This window comes from Apis florea, unplaced genomic scaffold (genome assembly GCF_048593485.1).
Source record: "Apis florea isolate Af1SG1 unplaced genomic scaffold, ASM4859348v1 contig_2272_pilon, whole genome shotgun sequence".
NCBI lineage: Eukaryota > Metazoa > Arthropoda > Insecta > Hymenoptera > Apidae > Apis > Apis florea.
In genome coordinates, this window is record NW_028256549.1 from 6,616,236 (window position 1) to 6,627,752 (window position 11,517).

Here is an 11,517-nt window from a genome sequence, read left to right on the forward strand (position 1 = left end):
CAAGTATAAAATCTCTTTTGAGTATACATTTGTGAAATGTTGACAATATATTATGCTACTGAAAAAAGAAAAGGTATTAAGCAATAACTAATTATTATAAAATTGTTACTTCTTATAAAATTAAATATCAATATTAATATAATATCGGAAATAAAGAAAAAAGTTAAATAATAATGAGTTTAAAAAGAGCATTGCATTTATAAATCATTCAAAAAAAAAAATTGAAGAAACAGTACAACATTGTGTTCAAGATAATATAGATAATATAAATCAAAATATAAGTATTTCAAATGAAGATTATATCATTAATATTTTCTGTAGAACTTTCTGTAGAATCAAAAGAAAAGTTTATAAAGAACACATGCAACTACAATAAAGATATTTATATATTTTTTATATTTATATATAAAATTAATTAATAATATTTATATTAATATTAATATAATTAATATTGATAATATTTATAATAACAAAAAAAAATTTCATAAATCGATAACATTAATTATTAATATATATAAAATATAATAATATATGTAACATTAATTGACAAGATAATTATTAAAATTAATAAATGTAACATTTGTTTTTTATAAAGTATATTAATTTAAAATTAATATTAAAAATATATTAATATATTAAAAATAAAAAATTATTTTTATATTTCTTTAGCAAATATTTATACATTAAAAATGTATAAATTATATATATATATATAGTATTATTATATTATTATATTTTTTAAATGAATAAAATAACATAACATAAATAAATAAATTAAGAATTCCTTATATAAAAGTATTTTTAACAAAATTTGTTCATTCTACATAAAATTTATTATTATACTAATGTAAACTATTATTTATAAAATTTATTGTTATAATTAAATAAGTACATCAATCAATAAAATTACAAATAACTTAGTAAAGATAAAAATAAAATATTATAAATTGAAAATAAAATATTATAATTTATTAATATAATGGAATATATTTTGAAATATAATGGAATGTATAATTTTATAATCAAGCATGCACCTTATATTTAATTATCAATATTAATTGAACTTTTTTGACTAGGCATTAAATCTTTCCATGAATTAACACCATACATTCGCAATAAGGTTTTTTTTTTTAATATAGATGTTGATAAAGACCTAAAAATTTATTTATAAAAAATATTGCATTTTACAATCAACATAAAAAAAAATTAGAACTTACTCTTTTATCTCATTGACAATAGGATTAATCATTGTTGTAAAAGCAACTTTTGAAAAATGAGTAAATTCAGATAAAGATTCAGCTTTTTCAAAAGAATAATTTATATAGGATTCATGAATAAAATTAATAAGTGTGTTAAATGCTTTATCATATTCATCTGTTAATAACTAAAAAATTATGATTATAAAAAAACTTTCAATATATTTTTTTATATTGATAAATTTTATATTTAATTTGTTTATATATTAAAAGAATTTACCACTACAGAAAAAAATCCAGGATTATTAAGATGTTGATCCATATATATGTTTCTTGATTGCAATATTAATTTTGTATAAAAATTCTTCATATATTCTGGTTCTTCCATTTCTGGTGTCTTAAAATAAATTATAAATTTATATTTTTATCTATATGATCATATATATTTTTAATTAAATGAAGTGTAATTTTAATAAAACAAAAAGTGAATTTTTTAATACAAACTATTTCTATTAGTAATTCTTCACTAGAAATTGATTCAATAAGTGCTAGCTCCCCAGTTGGATCTAATTGCATTAATGTATCACGACGTTGCAGAAGTTTTGCTTGATGTCTTTTACGTTTTAATTCTTCATCTTCTACTATAATATTTGCCTGTTCATCTAAAATTACCTAAAAAAAAACATAATTATTATGATATATTGATATTTTATGTTAAGAAACCCTTATATAATAACAAATACTCGTAATTCTTTATTTTCATTTAACAAAATTTCATAATTTTTTAATTCTGAAAAAAGTCCTTGTTGTGGAAATTTATTATCATGTAATAGTTTGTTTTCCATTTCTGTTACATTCTGTTTTTCTATTTCTGTTTTTTTATTAAATAATGTTTTAAATAAAATATCAGTTTCTATTTCATCAATATATTTTATAGATGTAATATTTGGAGTTAAGTTAAGATTATTTATAATCTATAAACAAGTTTATAAAGATAGTTATAAAAATTACAAAAATTATAGTAAAAGAATAAAATTATTCATACATTATTTAATATGTCTTTAATAAAGTCTATTTCACTTTTTGTAGATATTATCTTTTCTTCAGAAATTAAATTTTCTTTGCTATTTTTTTTTTCTGTATTATCTTGTAGTGTACTAGTGTAAACATAAAATTTTTCTTTTATCCATTCATGATGAATTTTTAAATCTTTTGTGAGAACAAGGATTGCTTTACTATTGGAATATCTTTTACTCATTTGAATAGTTGCATGTAAATCTGTTTGTGTGATACCAATTTTTTTTTCTAATTTTAAGGAAATAATTTCACTGTGATCTATATATAAATATAAATAATGAAAAAATGTTTAAAAAAATATTGTTATTTTAATTTATTTGACTAACGAAATCCATAGCTATGTCCCAATAATTCTTGAATTGCTAAAAATTCTCCACGACGAGACATATCATTAAATTCTTCTCTAGTTACAAAAATATAATATGGATTTTCAGTTTTAACCATTTCTGAATTTTTTGTTGAATACCATGGACAATATTTGACCTATGACAAATTATTATTTTAATTTTATATATTAAGAAGTATTAGAATATTACTTTTGTTGCTAAAGTTTGAGCAATATGAAGAGCCAAGGTCAATTTTTTTACTGCACTTGGACCCGTAAGTATTATCAAAGGTGGACTCAATTCATCATATGGTGTTACATGTAAGTCAATTTTAGGAATGCTTAATTGTTCTAATAAAGTTAATTTTGTGATAGTACGAGCAGCTGTTAAATTTATTGGTGATGTAAATAAAGTTGCAGCAGCAATCTATTAAAATAAATATCTCATCATCTTATAGAGTAATACAATATTTGATATTTAATTATATACCTTTTCTGAACTAAATACATTATTACCATCAATAATTTGTATACTTGGTAAAGAAAATAGAAGTACAGCTTTATAATTAGGCCATTTTGTGCAATAATTACCTCTAAAATCTAATTCATATATTAAGCCCTTCAAATTTAATAATTCTAACAAATCATTGATTCTGTTAAATTTTAAATCTATTACCCGCAAACTGTATGCATCCTAAAGTATGAAACAAATGTTTTTTAAACTTCAAATATTTAAATAATTATTAAATATATATAAATGTATAATTTATAATTATTACCTTTAAAAATTCTAAAGAAGATATTTTATTATATCCTAAATATAATTTTCGCAAATGGGATAAAATATTTATACCATAACCAGGTATAGCACATTTAAATGATAGTATACAATTACCCTCTAAATTTAATTCTTGAATATTTAATTTATCCAAATTTTCAATATATTCAATTAAATTGTATGATAAATTTAAATATTTCAAATATCTAAAAATAAAATATATATATATATATATATATATATATATATATATATATATATATATATATATATATATATATATATATATATATATATATTATATATAAGTAAAATTATATTTATTTATTTAATTATTTTATTTATTATATTTTAATTATTATATTTTATTTAATTATAAAAAGACGTATATTTACTTCAAATTTTGCAAACCAGTAATGATTTCAATTGCATTATGTGATAAATCTAAATGAACAATACTCCAGAAATCACTAATATCACACATTTTTGTTATATAATTATATGATAAATTTACATATGTCAAATACCAAGGAGGTGAAAAATTTAAAATTGTATTCATTCTATTATGTGCTACATTTAAATACATTAAATAAGGAACTCCTTCCAAAGGTGATAAATTCGAAATATAATTGTATGCAAGATCAATATATTGTAAATAACGATGATAACTTAACATTGTAATATTTGAAAGTGACTATAAATATAAAAATATATATAAATATATATCCTTTAAAATACTATAAAATATTATTTTTTAATATAAAATAATATACCATATTTCTCATAATACATTTACTTAATACGTAAAGACCAATTTCAGGAGATTTAGTTAAAAATGATTTTCCACTTCCTATTAATCTATCAGTAACAAACCCACAGAATTCTAAATCATCAAATAATATATCCTTAAGATTTCTTAATTTTATAACAGGTGCTTTATCATCATTCCATAAAGTAAAATCTAAAGCATGAGAGCTCCATTTACTTTCAGTTACACATTTTATAACCCTTTCATCTAGTGTAATTGCTTTTTCATCAAATAATGAAAATGGAAGATCAAACTATAGAAATGAAAAAATTTTAATTATTTCAATTATGTCAAAATAAAATTTATGTAGAGCAAAAGTTACATTGAAAGAAGTATCTGTTGCAATTGATGTTAAATCAGATATAATTTCATAAGATATATATGTATTTTCTTCCCAACACATCTGATTATGTGACAATAGATCTGAATCATCTTCAATAAATGTATCTTCTTCTTTTAAAGGTTCTTCTGGAATAGAAATTTTACTAACAGCATCATCAATAAATAATGGTTCCGAAGGAGAAAATAAATAAGAAAAATTATCCTGTAATTAAAATTATAGAAATTAATTTTTACATGAATATTAATATAATTTTAATATAAGAATATTGTAAATCTATTTCAAAAATATAACTTTACTTTTTTATCATCCATTATTTTATTTAACACTACATTAGTTATTTATATCTTTGCAATAATTATTTTTTATTTCATTTAAAACTATTAATATAATTTTCTATTGTTTTTAACAATTGAATGTAAACAGAGTTACCAAATATATAAAAAAAAAATTTTGTCAAAATTTATCAAAATAATTTTATTTATATAACATAATAAAAATTTTATAAATTTTGTGCTAAAATTTTTAAAGTTACATCTGAAAAACGATAATGATGCCATCCTTCTTTTGCTGTTATATTAATTGCTCCTTTATTTTTATAGAACTCTTGTGCAGGATTCCATTCAAGAACTGAAAAATCCAATCTGCAACAATTATTGTCTATTGCTTCCTGCAAATATGTATATATGGGTATAACATATTAACATGTAATTTATTATAATATACTTTTTTACATATTTTAGAAAATGTACTTTAGCAATGGTTTTTAATAATCTGCTACCAATATGTTTTCCTCGATAATTAGGTATAATATATAAATCTTCCAAATACATGGCTTTTCCATACCATGTTGAATATGTGTAATATAATATTGTATATCCTATTATATGTTTATTAGTCTCTGCTACATAGCATATAAACAAAGGGTGTTCTGTATCAAATCCATCAGTTTCCAAAACTATAAATATTTTTATATAAATTTAAATATTCAATAACAATAATAATTTACATTTAGTAATAAAAATTTTTACTTGTACAATCAATTTTAGGTTCATTTGACATATTCTCAAAATCAGCTAATTCCTAAAAAAATGTGTAATAACTTAAAATTTTTTTGTGATATTATTATAATACATAATAAGTAAATTATATATTAAAATTACCTGTATTAAATTTCTAATAGCTTTGCAATCTTCACGTTTTGCTTTACGTATTATTATCTCATCCATGTTTAACCTTATTTAAATTTTTATAACGAATATATTTAAAAAGTAATTATAACCTTTTATTAAAACATAATATAATATATTTATATTAAAAACATAGAATCAGAATGTTTAAAAAATTTAATTCATTAAAAAAATATTTTATATTTAAAAATTAAAATATAAATGATTTATTTATAAATATTATTTATTTATTAATAAAAGATTCGATATTTCAAAAAATGTATATATAAATTATGTAACACATTTTTTTGTTTAAATTTAAATAACATAAAAAAGAATATGTATAATTTTGATTATAAATTCTTGAAAATCAATATAATTATATAATTACATAATTGTATGTTTAAAATTTAATATATAAATAATTAAATGATGTATTTAAATTAATTATAAAAAGTAGCATTCATATCAATTCCAAATTATAAAAGCAACCATAATTTCCGGTATGATCTGACGATGACTTCCTGTAACTAGCCATTTATGTTCATTCGCGATCGGTGTGTCGTATGATATGGTTGTGTGTGATTTGTGGTGACGTTACGGAAATATTCGGGTGATTTATTTGCAGTCCTCGTATATTTCGCGTTCAGAAAAATAAACAGAAATAAAACGAACAAAATGTCTGAGATTGACGCAAAAGTGAACATGTCGCTTGGTAAGTGGCCAAAGTCTCGAAAATCTAGCAGTTTTGCTGATAATCCTGGGTGAGCGTACGGCTACTGTTTCTTCTTTTGCACGAATTCAAAATGGCGATGAAATTATACAACGTAGATCTACATTTATTTTCCTTCGTTTGATACCTAATGGTACTAAATCTCGGAAAAAAATTTATATCAGTCGCCGAACAAATTTTTGATGCAGAATCGTTTCATCTCCCTAATTAATTCTTAAGTCAAAAGACAGACAAGTTTTAATCATTGTTTACTTATGGGAGAATATGTTGCGTCTTTTCAATTGCTGGAAGAAAATGTTTTTGTTATTTATGATGATTGATTAACCAATATGATGATAAGTGTGCATTCTGGATTTTTAAAAGAACTATTCAATTTCTACCATACATATAATAGGAACGAACGGTACGGGTTTCTACGGCGGATAGTAATAAAGAAGAAAAGTATAGCCGCCATGAAGGATTTATGCATTTTAAGAAAAATACTGATTTAGGATTGGTGGAAAGGGATTTCTTTTAATAATAAACGACAATTTATCGAATGGAAAATTGACGAACATGAACGAGACGCTTTTGGATAATAACGCAAACAAAGTTATAATTTCACAAAAAGAAGTCAACTTTCTCATTACGTGAGATATACGTTTGCGTAACTTTAGTCGTATTTTTATCTCTGCTATCATGTTCCTCGAGTTTCTCTTTGTTGATGTGATGGACTTGAAACGCTAAATATATGAGATAAAAACATTGAAATTTTCGAATCGATTTTATTTTCAATGCACCATGTGTTTTGATATGAAAATATATGAAATGTCATTTGTGACAAGTAATACTCATTGTTGAATTTGAAATTTAATTAAATCACAAAAGAAACTGGTTGAAACGTTTTTCATAAAAGAAATGTTTATGAATCTGCACTCCAGAATAATTTATCTTTGATATATATATGTATATATATATATATATTTTTCATGATATTTAGAATTAGCAGAAGCATTTTTTATTAAACAAAAAATCAAAAATAAAAAGCTCAACTGATCATGATTGTTTAACAATTATTTAAAGAATAAAAATACATGAAAGTTCAAGAAGATCCATGATTAAATATCTTAACTTATTTAATAAGTTAATTATTAAATAAAATATGTGGTACATTTCAATATTCAATAGATGAAACCGAATTTTTTGACAAACTTTTGCTAAAAGCAAAATGGAAAAAATATGTTCTTGGATTTTAATGCTTATATTAATGCTTATATATGAAGATTTTATGAATAATTAGATACAAAAGGAGATGATTTTCACAAAGATTTACTTTTGAAGCAATCCAATATTCCAAGAAATAATATTACTACAACATATTATCAATAATATGCCTATTCAATTCTAATTTTTGTTCAGTATAATTGATATAATATCCTAATATTATCTGAATAGCAGTATAATATTTATATATTTCCTTAAACAATGAACATTGGGTAATATTTTTAATAAATGGAACTGAAGTGGAAAAACGAAGTGGAACAAATAATCTCAACAGACAATGTAATAAAATTATATCTTGAAGATATACATTGAGTTAAAGGAAAAATTGAAATATGTCAAACACCTAAATGTAAAAAGCATGAAGAATTGTCAATATATAAGAAAATATATATATCAATATTAAAGAAAAAATAATTGACACTATTGGAAGATTAAAATAAAAATTATACAAAAGAAAGAAAATTTATATAAAATACAGAAATTTATACAAAAAAGAATAAAGAATACATTGTTATTTATTAAATTGGCCAATAATACTTTTCGCATAGTAACAAATAATTCTTTTTTTTTTCTTCATTTAAAATGAAATTTTATATTAAAATTATAATTCTAAAGTAGTATATTATGAAAAAATATATAAAAATCACCTAATAAAATTTATACATCTATATATATATATAATATATAATATAAATTTATTTTATGCAAAATAGTTATATTTTTGAAGAATTAAATTTTATCTTCAGAATTGTAATATTTCAATACTTTTATCATTTTTATTTAATATAATATATGAGACTTTAATTATTTTTTATTTAATATCATATTTAAAATTATTTACACATTTTAATTTTAAAGGCTGATTAATAAACAGGAATTCTAAATTACTGTTTTATTGTATTTACTTTAAACATTTTGATAGATATGTATGTATCTAGACCATACTCGATGAGATTATTTTGAAAACATATACATATTGGAAGAAAATCAGGGAAATAATTAAAATAAATAAATATTGATAAAAACTGATATCATTAAAGGAATTAAATAGAAACTGAATTAGCCATATTGAGTTATCTTTCAACATCATCCATACAAGAGGAAATTTTTCACATATTCCAGATTAAAGCTTAACACAAATTAACTTCATGCACTGTACGCTCACTAAACCTTGTGAATTTTCTTCCTTTTAAGATGAGATCATAAAGATGGAGAAAAAGGAGAAAAAGAAAAAGGCTGGGACTGCTAATGGAAAATCTGGTGCTAAGCGCACTCGAGGAAGTGCGCGAGGGCGAAGTGGACTCAGGGGTAGAGGTGCTAGAGTGAAGCGTAATGCTGGAACTGCTAAAAAAGAACAAACATGGCAAGCTGGACAAAATAATAATAATAATAACAATAATAATAATAATAATAATGTGCGTGGTGGTTTTGTGAGAAAACGATATAAGAAAAATAGTGGTCTCACTCGATCACGAAGTAATTTAACATTAAATCAAAAATCAAATACACGAGGAGCTTTTAATGTTCGCCGTGGTCGTGGCAATAGATTTGGTCTGACTCGTAGTAGAAGTCGTACAAACTTGACTTTTACACAAGGAGGTTTTTTTACCAATAATAAGACTCCATTAAAAAGAACAAATAGTTTACCAAATTTACGCGATCCAACTTCAGTTCATAATCGATTGGGATATCAGAGTCCTGCCCAAATTGCTTATCGAAATCGTGTTAAAAGAGCAAAACAGTTATTGCTTCAAAGACAGAATCAGAAATTATCTCTGCAAAATCAATTTAGAGTAAGTTGATATTACATGTAAGCACTTAATTATAAAGATAATAAATTTGAAATTAAATTAATAATTTCATTTTATATTTAATTAATTTTTTATTATTTATTTTTTTAGGTTCCACAAACTGGAAAATCATTATTATCACTCCAACAAAGATCCACAGATAGAAGACAACAAATTTTAACTTCTCAACGTCGTTTTACTACTGGTGGATTACGATCAGATCAAATTGCCCGTGCACAAAGACGAGCACAATATGAACAAAAATTAATGAGAATGAAGTATGCTTACATATTTTATAATTTATTTTTTTAAATAATGTATACAAAAAATTTATAAGACTTTGGATACTTTTTAAAATATTAGTCTTATTTTTTCTTATATTTTGTATTGGAATCTTATTGAAATCATACAATGTTGTAGTTCTTCGCGATTAAGTACAAACTCAAATGTAAACTTCATGTGTACATTGGGAAATGAGTATAGTCCTAGTACGCACCAACGCCCTCTTACTCTTACACCAAATCGAAACGGAAGTGCTGTAAACAGTTTACGCCCATTACCAAGAGGACGATCTCCATTTAGACAAAGTGTACAAAGTTTAAATATGGTATGATATTTATTATTAGAAAATTAAAAAAAATAAAATTGAGTATTTGATATATGTATTGAGTATCAATTGAGTAATTGATATATTTGATATAACAAAGTTTATATATTTCAGGTTGGTCGATCACCTATGTTTGGTCGACAGCGTTCGAGATCAAGGTCACGTTCCCGTTCTCGTACACGTAATACTCCATCATCAGATACAGGAGCAGATGTTGATGATCGTACATTTAGCGAAGTCATGTATAGCTTGTCTGGAAATCTTGGCGTTACAGGAAGAACACTTAATGATAGATTTAGTTTTTAAATTAAAGTTTATTTTGTATTTAGAAAATAAGACTGTTGAGGCCAGACATTTTATTGCTTGAAACATAAATATCGAATATTGTAATTCTGTCTTATTAATTGTATTGATAGTAAAGTTGCTTCATGTAAAAAGTAATTCATTTAATTCAAATATTTTCTATTTTTTCTATTTCTATTTTAAACAATATATAAATTATTTTTAAGTTCTAAAGTATAAAAAATTTATATTTCAAAATATTAAAAATATTGAATTTATAATAAATTCAATATTTACATTATCTTATATATTTGACTTTGTCTTATAATATTTTACCATAAAAATTTTGTAAGATTAGTTGATTTATATTTTCTTTGTAACAAATTTTTGTTATAAATTTAATATTTGAAAATGAATTTCATGGTAAAATTTTATATAAGAAATTACTAGAATTTTTTGAATATTAAATATAAATCTTGATTCTTTAAGTCAAGTCTAATAAGTCAAGATTTTGTTAATATTTTAATAATATTTTGACCTCAAATTTGCATTTTGAAATCGTATGATTTCAATATAATTTTTTTCATTTTTCTCTTATTAAATTTAATATATTTTTAGAAAAATATGGCCTCAATAACACATTTAATTTATCTATCTAAAAATTAAATATAATAATATTAATAAAAAGATTGAAATTCAATCATTAAACACTATAATTACATTCAAATTATAAGAATTAAAAATTTTGTTAAGGATGTAGTTCCTAAAGTAAGTATAATATTGAGTCTAAAAATAAATGTATAATATAGATACAAGAAATATTTACATTTGAAATATATTGAATATAATATATTAATGAAATATAAGCCTATGATATAGCATAATTTTTTTTTCTTTATTATATATTTTAATAAGTTTAAGTGCTTGTAAAAAAATCATATATAAAGTATAATATAAATTGATTTTTCACATTTTACTTTATTAATGTAATATAATACATATGTTTTTTTAAATATGTGTATATATTATATAGGATATATTTGTAGCCAAAATAAATACAAAAAATAGTTTACAAAAATGTCAATAAAAATTTGTTAAATTATAATAATTGAAATTTATTAGATGAATCAAAATGGAAATAAAATGAGA

At 21.7% G+C, this 11,517-nt stretch overlaps 2 protein-coding genes across 5 annotated transcripts; one reads left to right on the forward strand and one right to left on the reverse strand.

Annotated features, from left to right (window-relative positions):
• Window positions 1-810: 810 nt before the first annotated feature.
• On the reverse strand, window positions 811-6,408 carry LOC100868296 (uncharacterized). 4 transcript variants are annotated; one of them, XM_031917949.2, is made up of 17 exons: window positions 5,688-6,408; window positions 5,556-5,607; window positions 5,277-5,482; window positions 5,060-5,194; window positions 4,507-4,728; window positions 4,150-4,437; window positions 3,772-4,070; window positions 3,378-3,582; window positions 3,089-3,292; window positions 2,810-3,025; window positions 2,600-2,756; window positions 2,242-2,531; window positions 1,940-2,170; window positions 1,701-1,868; window positions 1,477-1,593; window positions 1,218-1,384; window positions 811-1,153 (listed from the first exon to the last, which is right to left on the reverse strand). In XM_031917949.2, the coding sequence occupies exons 1-17, from the start codon at window positions 5,751-5,753 to the stop codon at window positions 1,042-1,044; spliced, it is 3,135 nt and encodes a 1,044-aa protein (XP_031773809.2). In that variant the 5' UTR covers window positions 5,754-6,408; the 3' UTR covers window positions 811-1,041. The 4 variants fall into 4 exon arrangements, with proteins under 4 accessions (XP_031773809.2, XP_086759024.1, XP_086759026.1 ...); XM_086902898.1 differs by having other exon boundaries at window positions 5,060-5,168; window positions 5,251-5,482; XM_086902900.1 differs by having other exon boundaries at window positions 4,824-5,168; window positions 5,251-5,482; window positions 5,688-5,767.
• Window positions 5,594-10,527, forward strand: LOC100865836 (uncharacterized). Its single transcript, XM_003695891.3, has 5 exons — window positions 5,594-6,408; window positions 8,884-9,482; window positions 9,591-9,757; window positions 9,900-10,086; window positions 10,201-10,527. The coding sequence occupies exons 1-5, from the start codon at window positions 6,372-6,374 to the stop codon at window positions 10,390-10,392; spliced, it is 1,182 nt and encodes a 393-aa protein (XP_003695939.1). The 5' UTR covers window positions 5,594-6,371; the 3' UTR covers window positions 10,393-10,527.
• The last annotated feature ends 990 nt before the right edge of the window (window positions 10,528-11,517 follow it).